This window comes from Lagenorhynchus albirostris, chromosome 17 (genome assembly GCF_949774975.1).
Source record: "Lagenorhynchus albirostris chromosome 17, mLagAlb1.1, whole genome shotgun sequence".
Lineage (NCBI taxonomy): Eukaryota > Metazoa > Chordata > Mammalia > Artiodactyla > Delphinidae > Lagenorhynchus > Lagenorhynchus albirostris.
Window position 1 is genome coordinate 40427160 of NC_083111.1, and position 14218 is coordinate 40441377.

At 43.4% G+C, this 14218-nt stretch overlaps 1 protein-coding gene across 1 annotated transcript in view; it reads right to left on the reverse strand.

Annotated features, from left to right (window-relative positions):
• Positions 1-13125, reverse strand: part of CDH17 (cadherin 17) — a gene marked incomplete at its 5' end in the record, with an annotated part of 82639 nt that extends 69514 nt beyond the window's left edge. The window contains 2 exons of the mRNA XM_060128119.1: positions 5070-5168; positions 13111-13125. Coding sequence (XP_059984102.1) covers positions 5070-5168; positions 13111-13125 — 114 coding nt within the window. The remainder of the gene's footprint in view (positions 1-5069; positions 5169-13110) is intronic.
• Positions 13126-14218: the final 1093 nt, after the last annotated feature.

Below are 14218 nucleotides of genomic sequence, written 5' to 3' on the forward strand. Positions count from 1 at the left end.
CACCAACAGTGCGTGAAGGTTCCCTTTTCTCCTCACCAACATTTATTATTTGTGTTCTTTTTAGTGATAGCCATTTGACAGGTGTGAGGTGATATCTCATTGTGGTTTTAACTTGCATTTCTCTGATGATTAACAATGTTGAACACCTTTTCATGTGCCCGTTGGCCTTTTACATGTCCTCTTTGGAAAAATGTCTATTCAGGTCTTCTACCTTTTTTTTTTTTTTTTTTTTGGCGGTACATGGGCCTCTCACTGTTGTGGCCTCTCCCGTTGTGGAGCACAGGCTCCGGATGCGCAGGCTCAGCGGCCATGGCTCATGGGCCTAGCCGCTCAGCGGCATGTGGGATCTTCCCAGACCGGGGCACAAACCCGTGTCCCCTGCATCGGCAGGTGGACTCTCAACCACTGTGCCACCAGGGAAGCCCTCTACCCATTTTTTAATTGGGTTGTTCGCTTCTTGATGTTGAGTTGTATGAGCTCTTTCTATATTTTTGATATTAACCTCTTATCAGTCATATCATTTGCAAACATTTTCCCCCATTCAGTAGTTTGTCTTATCATTTTGTCAATGGTTTCCTTTGCTGTGCAAAAGCTTTTGAGTTTAATTAGTTTCCATTTGTTTATTTTTCCTTTTATTTCCTTTGCTTTAGGAGACAGATCCAAAAAATATTCCTACGATTTATATCAAAGAGTGTTCTCTTTATGTGTTCTTCTAGGAGTTTTATGGTTTTGGTCTTACATTTGGGTCTTTAATCCATTTTGAGTTATTTTTTTATTTTATTTTTTTTTTTTGCCATACGTAGGCCTCTCACTGTTGTGGCCTCTCCCATTGCGGAGCACAGGCTCCGGACGTGCAGGCTCAGTGGCCATGGCTCACGGGCCCAGCCGCTCCACAGCATGTGGGATCTTCCCAGACAGGGGCACGAACCCGTGTCCCCTGCATCGGCAGGCGGACTCTCAACCACTGTGCCACCAGGGAAGCCCTTGAGTTAATTTTTGTATATGGTGTTAAGTAGCATGATATGCTTGACTAGAAAATGAGAATATCAGTGTTTTAATATCAGTTATGCCATTAACTTATTTAAGCCTCAGTTTCCCTATCTGTAAAACAAGCAGTTGGTACAAAAAGTCTCTAAGGTCTTTTCTAGAACAAAGACTCTGAGATTCTAGAAGGAAATCCCCTTCGTTGCCTACACTCCTCCACTCCAACACACACACCCATAAACAAGAAGCATTCAGCCATGGCAGTTGGGCTATCATTTTCTGTTAAGAAGAAACAAGCTTTGTAGTGTGGCTAATGGAAAAAGAACAGAAAAAGAAGTGGAGTAACCCAAGGAATGATTTTACTGGCTGGGCTCCTGAGAGACTGCAGAAGGATCCTATGAAGCAGTTTCCAGGTGTGTGACGTTTGTTAGCTGGACATTGCCTCTAGGTACAGTTCTGATTCTGTTCAGTGGCACGTGGACCTGTACTCACAGAATATCTACTCCCTTCTGCTCAAGAGTCTCCTCAAACAGAGGTTGCAGAAGTAACCACAGACTCTCTGGCCCACAAGTACATTTTGCTTAGATTATAAGATGACTTTTTTTACTGTGCCAATATTCTTAGATCAGGAAATTTTACATAAATATAAAAATTTCTGACTTTTGTGGAAAAACTATAGAATCCAGTAATACTGTACACAAATTCTGACTTGTGAAATCGTTTGGAATTGAATTAAGGCTATACTTTTTGAGGTACCCTCAGTTTGTCACAGTCCCCACTATTCCCTGTGTTCCACATGCTGGAGCCAAGTATCAGAAGACTGTTAATTTCATGTTTGCACAGTTGGGGGTTTTCTACATCTGTTTTTTGCCACTGCCTGTCTTATCCCAAGATAGCATCATTCATCACTTACCTGGCCCTTGTGGGCTGTTGAGATACTTACTACAGATGGACTTTCACACCCAAGCACTGGGTTAGCACCTGTGTGAGGAAGGCTCCCCAGTCTGTATCTCCAGATCCACATGGCCACTGTCTCCTCAACATCTCCACCTAGCTAACACCACATATTACCTTAAATTCAATAGGCCTAACACTTATTTACTGACTTTCCCATAAATCTTCCCTCCCCTCCCCTCCTTCTCTCTCTCCTTTCCTCTCTCTCTCTCTCTCTCTCTCTCTGAATGACACCACTAACCAGCCAGTGAAGCAAGCCAGAGGCCTCAGAGTTACCCTAAACACCTCCTCTCTCCCACTGCACTCATTCAGTCACCAACCCCAGAAGGTGTGACTTCCTGGCATTGCTCCCACCCCTCTCCTTCCCTCCACTCCCCCTTTATACTTACTTAAACCAGGCCTCCACCGCTTGCCACTGGTCTATGGCAAACTGTCCCAAGAGCCTTCCAACCTCTAGGCTCACCCCCTTCATCCCACACTTACAGTGATCACAGAGTAGGTCTGTGCAAGCACAGTCTAATTCTGTCACACCTTCTTTAACCCTCCACAGGTGCCCTGCAGCCTACCACAGGTTAAAGGGCCGGTCTGGACACCCATCCCCACCACCCGACCTCGGCAGCCTCGCCTTTGCACACCCTAAACCACCTGTTATCTTCCATTCTCTTGCTGATTTGCACACCCCCGTGCTTTTTCCCATACTGTATCCAGGGCCTGCTTTCTGTCTGTGAGTGCCTGTTCAACTTTAAATGCTCAGCTGAGGGGTCAGTGAAACCTTTTCTGTTCAACCACTACCGCCCACACTTAAAATCGAGCACTCTTTCTCCATCTGCGCTTGGTTCCCTCTGCAGCCCACCAGACTCCAATCAGAACCCTTCACTACATTGTTTGCTTACTTGTTAGCCTCCTTCTACTACCCTATGAGCTCAGCGGGGGCAGGGATGGTGTTGGGGTCATCTTGTATCCTCAGTACCCAGCATAGTGCCTTATAACAATAGGCACCATCAGGAATGAAATTGGGTCATTTGTAGAGACGTAGATGGACCTAGAGTCTGTCATACAGAGTGAAGTAAATCGGAAGGAGAAAAATAAAGATTGTATCTTAACGCATATATGTGGAATTTAGAAAAACGGTACAGATGAACCTATTCGCAACACAGGAATAGAGACACAGACATAGAGAACTGACGTGTGGACACGGGGCGGGGGTGTAGTGGGTGGGATGAATTGGGAGATTGGGAATGACATATATACACTACCATGTGTAAAACAGATAGCTAGTGGGAACCTGCTATATAGCGCAGGGAGTTCAGCTCGGTGCTCTGTTGTGACCTAGATGGGTGGGATGGGAGGGGGAGGTCCAAGAGGGAGGGGATATATGTATACATATAGCTGATTCACTCTGTTGTACAGCAGAAACTAATGCAATATTGTAAAGCAAATATACCCCAATAAAAATAAATAAATAAATACAAATATATCAAATTCAAAAAAAGAGATGAACGTGTGCCTATCCCACAGCATTCTTACCAGCTTATGAAGCATAAAAATACACAAGTGAACAGAATGTTTTTTTATTGGAGTATAGTTGTTCTACAATGTTGTGTTAGTTTCTACTGTACAGTGAAGTGGAGTTCCCTATGCTATACAGTAGGTTCTCATCAGTTATCTATTTTATACATATCTGTGTATATATGTCAATCCCAATCTCTCAATTCATCCCACCCCCCCTTTCCCCCCTTGGTGCCCATATGTTTGTTCTCTACATCTTGAACAGAATTTTTTAAATGTAAACAAGATATCTATAACTAAGTGCTCCCTGGCAAGGGAGGGAAAGTTAGTTAACGAGATCACCTCTTGTGTGAGCCCTGCCATAGACTCCCAACCAGTTCCTTTGCAACCTCTTCCGTTTCCCGCCCCCCTCCAGTTTGTAGCCCTGAATGGAAACTTGATTCAGGCCTGCTGCTTTGAGGAGAAAATCTAAGAGCCTTAGACGTCAGGGCCCTTCCTGTCTCTGCAGCCTCCTCTCCTACCTTCTTCTTTAGGCTCTCTGCTGGCCTTCCGCCAAAACTCGGGGCATGCCCTGCCCTCTCCCAGCACAGGGCAGGTGTCCAAGCTGTGCCTTTGCTGGAACACTCTTCTCTTATTAGCCTCCAGCTCTCAAAGCATTTGCTCGTCGCTCAGTGCCGGCTTCCCTGACTGGAGAGGTCAAAGCCTCTAAAATACCCACAGCGGGGCACAGAGATACACGTGCACCCCCAACAGCTCGTACTATGGAGCCCCTTTGCACTACTTTGGTACCAAATGACAGAAGGTGGCATGAGGCAGCTTTCAGTCTCTCCTCTGTGGACGGGAACTGCCGAAACAAATGCTTGGACAGTTAACAGAAGGCATCCACCTTAGATGGTAGTTTAGCAACCCTCTGTCGCTCCCCCAGTGCATGGGATGGGAGATCATGGGCACACCCAGAGGCTCATCAAAGCACCCTCAGCCACTCCAAGGCCAAGCAGCCTTCCCCAGGGGATTTCTGGTCAATGCAGTAGTATGTTTTTCTCCCTCTCTCCATTACATCTCCGGGATTATCTCAGGGCCCTTACAGCTGAAGTCTCTTGCAGTCCACGCCTCAACCCGATGCTTTCTCGGTTAACTAACTAAATGAGATGACTGCCTCCCACTGTGCCTTGTCCAACCCATGGGTGAGGGCCCAGGGATGGGCTCAGAGGAGGCAGTGAGGAAAGCAGGCCATTCCAGCAGTAATCCAGAGAACCCGCATCTTCAAATGCTTCAAGCAGCCAGCTCATTGAACAGACAGATACTCAGATGGCTCTGTCACTCCCGAGACAGGTTCCCTTCCCACCCTGGGGGAAGAGGCAGAGTCTACAGGCACCAAGATCCCCGCCCCAGAGATGGGAGTACTTGCCCCAGACACCACTGAGGAAGTCCGAATGAGGAAGTTAGGTACAACGTCTTATAACACTGAAGCCACTCATCTCTGTGTTTAACTTAGCTTCTGAAATCATTCTTGATAATGAGATCTACTATGCCTATATTTTATTTCTGGGTGTACAGTAGATAAAGGAGTAAAAGAGAGAGCCTGCAAAATCAAGATGACAGTGATCAAGAGTAGCCGTTACCTGGAATATGATTTGACTCGGTCCTTGGCCTTCAAAAATAGGAAAGGTCATGGGCTCCAGGGGTCCACTAAACTTTCCCTCTTGGCCATATCCAGTTGTCTGTTAAAAAAAGAAAGAAAAAGAAAATTAGCAAAAAAAAAAAATTAGCATCACCATCTACTATGCATGTATATGCGTCACTTGCTGATTTTCTTATGGTTCCAGGACTGATATATGAAACCTAAGATTCTAACCTGGCTCAAAACAATGTGAAATCTAGTCAAAACAGGCAGGAAGGGGTCTAATATTTGTTGAGGCTCTACTATGTCAAAATGGTTTGCTTAGAGCCTAACACGGCTTTTCTCATTTAACCATTCAAGCAATCACCCTGTGGGGAGAAATTAACACTCCCGTTTTATAAATGAGGCTCACACAGGTTAGCTACTTGCCCAGAGTAAAACCCATAAGCAGTGGACATGGCACACACACTGGGTTCTAGCTGAAGGAAAGTTCATGATCTTCCCACAATGCCACTATGCTGTTAAATTCTACATGGTTTTACATAAGCTTCTTTTTTTTTTAACTTTTTTATTTTTGGCTGCATTGAGTCTTCGTTGCTGCACACAGGCTTTCTCTAGTTGCAGTGAGCAGGGGCTATTCTTCGTTGTGGTGCCAGGGCTTCTCACTGCAGTGGCTCTCTTGTTGCGGAGCACAGGCTCTAGGCACATGGGCTTCAGTAGTTGCAGCACATGGGCTCAGTAGTTGTGGCTCGCGGGCTGTAGAGCGCAGGCTCAGTAGTTGTGGCGCACGGGCTTAGCTGCTCCGCAACATGTGGGATCTTCCCGGACCAGGGCTCGAACCCCTATCCCCTGCATTGGCCGGTGGATTCTTAACCACTGCACCACCAGGGAAGCCCCTACACCAGCTTCTTAAAACCCCTCTATTCCACTCCTGTTAGTTTATAAGGAAATCCATGGCAGATTCCCAGCACGCTAGAGTTCAGGCACCTCAAAGACAATTGAATTTTTAAGGGGAAAAAATATGTAGACGTGTTGAGTACAATGCTTGCCTAGCACCCAACAAGAAGAGCTCACACTTGCTAAATTAGTATATGCTGAGCTTTGTCCTAAACACATTGAATCCCGACAACAACCCTACAGGGTAGATTATTATTGCCAGCTCTGTTTCACTGGTGATTAGACTGAGACGCAGAGAGGTTAAATAATTTGCCCAGGTAGTGCAGGAAGCAGGATTCGAACCTGCAACTCCAGACCCGGCCCTCTTAGCCACTACCCCCACTACACAACAGCAGAAGCAGCCGAGACAGCCTGGGGTGGGGGGAAGGGGGTGGGAAGCTGGCAGCATGGGGATGTGCAGGAGGGTGTATTCAGCAGTAGTTCCTGCCATCCCTTCGTCTCCCACCAGGAATGGTCACTAACGGGAGTCGTGAGGCAGAGCGGAGCAGGCGGAACGCAGGAAGGGGCAGCCAGCCATAAACCCACCACAGAGAGCACCCTCTGGAACGAAGGATCTGGCACCCACACCGATGCCAGTGCCCCCTCCTTCCCGAGTGGTTCTTCAGGTCTCCTACTTGTTATGGGAATCAGGGCTGGGATAGGCTAGAATTAGAAGTACGATATGGAAAGTTAATGGTTTGGGGAACTGGACAGGTAAAACCAAAAAAGAAAGAAGAACTGGCGAGAAGAGAATTTATTTTCCATTTCTTTATGAGGAGCTAGTACGCTCTTATCATATAGAAACTGGGAATAACCCAAAAACAATTAGGATGAAATCATGGGGGAAAAGGTCTTGTACTATATCCCTTGGTTAATTGAATCTTGATTAAGTTGATCTGGGTTGTCCAACAAAAAAATAGTAACAAACAAGAACACAGAGGACGATCTACACGTGGAACAACTCGTACAGAACACCTACTGAACGCTGGCAGAAGACCTCAGACCTCCCAAAAGGCAAGAAACTCCCCACGTACCTGGGTAGGGCAAAAGAAAAAAGAATAAACAGAGACAAAAGGATAGGGATGGGACCTGCGCCAGTGGGAGGGAGCTGTGAAGGAGGAAACGTTTCCACACACTAGGAAGCCTCTTCGCGGGCGGAGACTGTGGGTGGCGGAGGGGGGAGCTTCGAAGCCGCGGAGGAGAGCACAGCCACAGGGGTGCAGAGGGCAAAGCAGAGAGATTCCCGCACAGAGGATTGGTGCCGACCGGCACTCACCAGCCCGAGAGGCTTGTCTGCTCACCCGCCGGGGCGGGCGGGGGCTGCGAGCTGAGGCCCGGGCTTTGGTCGGAGCGCAGGGAGAGGACTGGGGTTGGCGGCGTGAACATAGCCTGAAGGGGTTAGTGCACCACGGCTGGCCGGGAGGGAGTCCGGGGAAAAGTCTGGACCTCCCGAAGAGGCAAGAGACTTTTTCTTGCCTCTTTGTTTCCTGGTGCGCGAGGAGAGGGGATTAACAGCACTGCTTAAAGGAGCTCCAGAGATGGGCGCGAGCCGTGGCTAAAAGCGCGGACCCCAGAGACAGGCATGAGACGCTAAGGCTGCTGCTGCCGCCACCAAGAAGCCCGTGTGCGAGCACAGGTCACTGTCCACACCCCACTTCCGGGGAGCCTGTGCAACCCACCACTGCCAGGGTCCCGGGATCCAGGGACAACTCCCCGGAAGAACGCACGGCGAGCCTCAGGCTGGTGCAAAGTCACACCGGCCTCTGCCACCACAGCCTCGCCCCGCACTCCATGCCCCTGCCTCCCCCTGACCTGAGTGAGCCAGAGCCCCTGAATCAGCTGCTCCTTTAACCCCGTCCTGTCTGAGCGGAGAACAGACGCCCACCGGCGACCTACACACAGAGGTGGGGCCAAATCCAAAGCTGAGCCCCGGGAGCTGTGAGAACAAAGAAGAGAAAGGGAAATCTCTCCCAGCAGCCTCAGAAGCACCGGATTAAAGCTCCACAATCAACTTCATGCACCTGCATCTGTGGAATACATGAATAGACAATGAATCATCCCAATTTGAGGAGGTGGACTTTGAGAGGAAGATTTATTATTTTTTCCCCTTTTCCTCCTTTTGTGAGTGTGTAAGTGTATGCTTCTGTGTGAGATTTTGTCTGTATAGCTTTGCTTCCACCATTTGTCCTAGGGTTCTATCCGTCCTTTTGTTTTGTTTTGGTTTGGTTTTGGTTTTGCTTGTTTTTTTGTTTTTGGTTGTTTTTTTTTCTTTAAAAAAATTTTTTTTCATAATAATTATTTTAATGACTTTATTTTATTTTATCTTCTTTCTTTCTTCCTTTCCTTCCTTCCCTCCTTCCCTCCCTCCCTCCCTTCCTCCCTCCTTTCTTTCTTTCTTTCTTTCCTTCTTTCTTTCTTTCTTTCTTTCTTTCTTTCTTTCTTTCTTTCTTTCTTTCTTTCTTTCTTTCTTTCTTTCTTTCTTTCTTTCTTTCTTTCTTTCTTTCTTCCTTCCTTCCTTCCTTCCTTTCTACTTTTTCTTGCTTTTATTCGAATCCATGTGGATGAAAGGCTCTTGGTGCTGCAGCCAGGAGTCAGTGCTGTGCCTCTGAGGTGGGAGAGCCAACTTCAGGACACTGGTCCACAAGAGACCTCCCAGCTCCACATATTATCAAACGGCGAAAATCTCCCAGAGATCTCCATCTCAACACCAGCACCCAGCTTCACTCAACGACCAGCAAGCTACAGTGCTAGACACCCTATGCCAAACAACTAGCAAGACAGGAAAACAACCCCACCCACTAGCAGAGAGGCTGCCTGAAATCATAATAAATCCACAGACACCCTAAAACACACCACCAGACGTGGACCTGCCTACCAGAAAGACAAGATCCAGTCTCATCCACCAGAACACGGGCAACAGTCCCCTCCACCAGGAAGCCTACACAACCCACTGAACCAACCTTAGCCACTGGGGACAGACACCAAAAACAACGGGAACTACGAACCTGCAGCCTGCAAAAAAGGAGACTCCAAACACAGTAAGATAAGCAAAATGAGAAGACAGAAAAACACACAGCAGTTGAAGGAGCAAGGTAAAAACCCACCAGACCTAACAAATGAAGAGGAAATAGGCAGTCTACCTGAAAAAGAATTCAGAATAATGATACTAAAGATGATCCAAAATCTTGGAAATAGAATAGACAAAATGCAAGAAACATTTAACAAGGACCTAGAAGAACTAAAGATGAAACAAGCAGTGATGAACAACACAAAAAATGAAATTAAAAATACTCTAGATGAGATCAATAGCAAAATAACTGAGGCAGAAGAACGGATAAGTGACCTGGAAGATAAAATAGTGGAAATAACTACTGCAGAGCAGAATAAAGATAAAAGAACGAAAAGAACTGAGGACATTCTCAGAGTCCTCTGGGACAACATGAAATGCACCAACATTCAAATTATAGGGGTTCCAGAAGAAGAAGAGAAAAAGAAAGGGACTGAGAAAATATTTGAAGTGGTTAGAGTTGAAAACTTCCCTAATATGGGAAAGGACATAGTTAATCAAGTCGAGGAAGCACAGAGAGTCCCATACAGGATAAATCCAAGGAAAAACATGCAAGGACACATATTAATCAAACTGTTAAAAATTAAATACAAAGAAAACATATTAAAAGCAGCAAGCGAAACAGAACAAATAACACACAAGGGAATCCCCATAAGGTTAACAGCTGATCTTTCAGCAGAAACTCTGCAAGCCAGAAGGGACTGGCAGGACATATTTAAAGTGATGAAGGAGAAAAACCTGCAACCAAGATTACTCTACCCAGCAAGGATCTCATTCAGATTTGATGGAGAAATTAAAACCTTTACAGAGAAGCAAAAGCTGAGAGAGTTCAGCACCACCAAACCAGCTTTACAACAAATGCTAAATGAACTTCTCTAGGCAAGAAACACAAGAGAAGGAAAAGACCTACAATAACAAACACAAAACAATTAAGAAAATGGGAATAGGAACATACATATCGATAATTACCTTAAATGTAAAAGGACTAAATGCTCCCAACAAAAGACACAGATTGGATGAATGGATACAAAAACAAGACCCATATATATGCTGTCTACAAAAGACCCACTTCAGACATAGAGACACATACAGACTGAAAGTAAGGGGATAGAAAAAGATATTCCATGCAAATGGAAACCAAAAGAAAGCTGGAATAGCAATTCTCATATCAGACAAAATAGACTTTAAAATAAAGACTATTACGAGAGACAAAGAAGGACACTGCATAATGATCAGGGGATCAATCCAAGAAGAAGATATAACAATTGTAAATATTTATGCACCCAACATAGGAGCACCTCAATACAAAAGGCAAATACTAACAGCCATAAAAGGGGAAATCAACAGTAACATATTCATAGTAGGAGACTTTAACACCCCACTTTCACCAATGGACAGATCATCCAAAATGAAAATTAATAAGGAAACACAAGCTTTAAATGATACATTAAACAAGATGGACTTAATTGATATTTATAGGACATTCCATCCAAAAACAACAGAATACACATTTTTCTCAAGTGCTCATGGAACATTCTCCAGGATAGATCATATCCTGGGTCACAAATCAAGCCTTGGTAAATTTTAGAAAATTGAAATTGTATCAAGTATCTTTTCCAACCACAACGCTATGAGACTAGATATCAATTACAGGAAAAGATCTGTAAAAAAATACAAACACATGGAGGCTAAACAATACACTACTTAATAACGAAGTGATCACTGAAGAAATCAAAGAGGAAATCAAAAAATACCTAGAAACAAATTACAATGGAGACACAACAACCCAAAACCTATGGGATGCAGCAAAAGCAGTTCTAAGAGGGAAGTTTATAGCAATACAATCCCACCTTAAGAAACAGGAAACATCTCGAATAAACAACCTAACCTTGCACCTAAAGCAATTAGAGAAAGAAGAACAAAAAAACCCAAAGTTAGCAGAAGGAAAGAAATCATAAAGATCAGATCAGAAATAAATGAAAAAGAAATGAAGGAAACGATAGCAAAGATCAATAAAACTAAAAGCTAAAACTAAAAGTTTAGTTTTAAACTAAAACTAAAAGTTCTTTGAGAAGATAAACAAAATTGATAAACCACTAGCCAGGCTCATCAAAAAAAAAGGGAGAAGACTCAAATCCATAGAATTAGAAATGAAAAAGGAGAAGTAACAACTGACACTGCAGAAATACAAAAGATCATGAGAGATTACTACAAGCAACTCTATGCCAATAAAATGGTCAACCTGGAAGAAACAGACAAATTCTTAGAAAGGCACAACCTGCCAAGACTGAAACAGGAAGAAATAGAAAATATGAACAGACCAATCACAAGCACTGAAATTGAAACCGTGATTAAAAATCTTCCAACAAACAAAAGCCCAGGACCAGATGGCTTCACAGGCGAATTCTATCAAACATTTAGAGAAGAGCTAACACCTATCCTTCTCAAACTCTTCCAAAATATAGCAGAGGTAGGAACACTCCCAAACTCATTCTACGAGGCCACCATCACCTTGATTCCAAAACCAGACAAGGATGTCACAAAGAAAGAAAACTACAGGCCAATATCACTGATGAACATAGATGCAAATATCCTCAACAAAATACTAGCAAACAGAATCCAAAAGCACATTAAAAGGATCATACACCATGATCACTGGGGTTTATCCCAGGAATGCAAGGATTCTTCAATATATGCAAATCAATCAATGTGATAAACCATATTACCCAACTGAAGGAGAAAAACCATATGATCATCTCAATAGATGCAGAGAAAGCTTTTGACAAAATTCAACACCCATTTATAATAAAAACCCTGCAGAAAGTAGGCATAGAGGGAACTTCCTCAACATAATAAAGGCCATATATGACAAACCCACAGCCAACATCGTCCTCAATGGTGAAAAACTGAAAGCATTTCCACTAAGATCAGGAAAAAGACGAGGTTGCCCACTCTCACCACTATTATTCAACATAGTTTTGGAAGTTTTAGCCACAGCAATCAGAGAAGAAAAGGAAATAAAAGGAATCCAAATCGGAAAAGAAAAAGTAAAGCTGTCACTCTTTGCAGATGACATGATACTATACGTAGAGAATCCTAAAGATGCTACCAGAAAACTACTAGAGCTAATCAATGAATTTGGTAAAGTAGCAGGATACAAAATTAATGCACAGAAATCTGTGGCATTCCTACACACTAAGGATGAAAAATCTGAAAGTGAAATCAAGAAAACACTCTCATTTACCACTGCAACAAAAAGAATAAAATATCTAGGAATAAACCTACCTAAGGAGACAAAAGGCCTGTGTGCAGAAAATTATAAGACACTGATGAAAGAAATTAAAGATGATACAAATAGATGGAGAGATATACCACGTTCTTGGATTGGAAGAATCAACATTGTGAAAATGACTCTACTACCCAAAGCAATCTACAGATTCAATGCAATCCCTATCAAACTACCACTGGCCTTTTTCACAGAACTAGAATGAAAAAATTCACAATTTGTATCAAAACACAAACGACCCCAAATAGCCAAAGCAATCTTGAGAACGAAAAATGGAGCTGGAGGAATCAGGCTCCCTGACTTCAGACTATACTACAAAGCTATAGTAATCTAGACAGTATGGTACTGGCACAAAAACAGAAATATAGATCAATGGAACAGGTTAGAAAGCCCAGAGATAAACCCACACACATATGGTCGCCTTATCTTTGATAAAGGAGGCAGGAATGTACAGTGGAGAAAGGAAGGCCTCTTCAATAAGTGCTGCTGGGAAAACTGGACAGGTACATGTGAAAGTATGAGATTAGATCACTCTCTAACACCATACACAAAAATAAGCTCAAAATGGATTAAAGACCTAAATGTAAGGCCAGAAACTATGAAACTCTTAGAGGAAAACATAGGCAGAACACTCTATGACATAAATCACAGCAAGGTCCTTTTTGACCCACCTCCTAGAGAAATGGAAATAAAAACAAAAATAAACAAATGGAACCTAATGAAACTTCAAAGCTTTTGCACAGCAAAGGAAACCATAAACAAGACCAGAAGACAACCCTCAGAATGGGAGAAAATATTTGCAAATGAAGCAAATGACAAAGGATTAATCTCCAAAATTTATAAGCAGCTCATGCGGCTCAATAACAAAAAAGCAAACAACTCAATCCAAAAATGGGCAGAAGACCTAAATAGACATTTCCCCAAAGAAGATATACAGATTGCCAACAAACACATGAAAGAATGCTCAACATAAAAAATCATTAGAGAAATGCAAATCAAAACTACAATGAGATATCATCTCACACCAGTCAGAATGGTCATTATCAAAAAATCTAGAAACAATAAATGCTGGAGAGGGTGTGGAGAAAAGGGAACCCTCTTGCACTGCTGGTGGGAATGTGAATTGGTACAGCCACTGTGGAGAACAGTATGGAGGTTCCTTAAAAAACTACAAATAGAACTACCATATGACCCAGCCATCCCACTACTGGGCATATACCCTGAGAAAACCATAATTCAAAAAGAGTCATGTACCAAAATGTTCATTGCAGCTCTATTTACAATAGCCCGGACCTAAGTGTTCATCATCGGTTGAATGGATAAAGAAGATGTGGCACATATATACAATGGAATATTACTCAGCCATATAAAGAAATGAAATTAAGCTATTTGTAATGAGGTGGATGGACCTAGAGTCTGTCATACAGAGTGAAGTAAGTCAGAAAGAGAAAGACATATAGCGTATGCTAACACATATATATGGAATTTAAGAAAAAAAATGTCATGAAGAACCTAGGGGTAAGACAGGAATAAAGACACAGACCTACTAGAGAATGGACTTGAGGATACGGGGAGGGGGAAGGATAAGCTGTGACAAAGTGAGAGAGAGGCATGGACATATATACACTACCAAATGTAAAATAGATAGCTAGTGGGAAGCAGCTGCATAGCACAGGGAGATCAGCTCGGTGCTTTGTGACCACCTAGAGGGGTGGGATAGGGAGGGTGGGAGGGAGGGAGACACAAGAGTGAAGAGATATGGGAACATATGTGTATGTATAACTGATTCACTTTGTTATAAAGCAGAAACTAACACACCATTGTAAAGCAATTATACTCCAATAAAGATGTAAAAAACAAA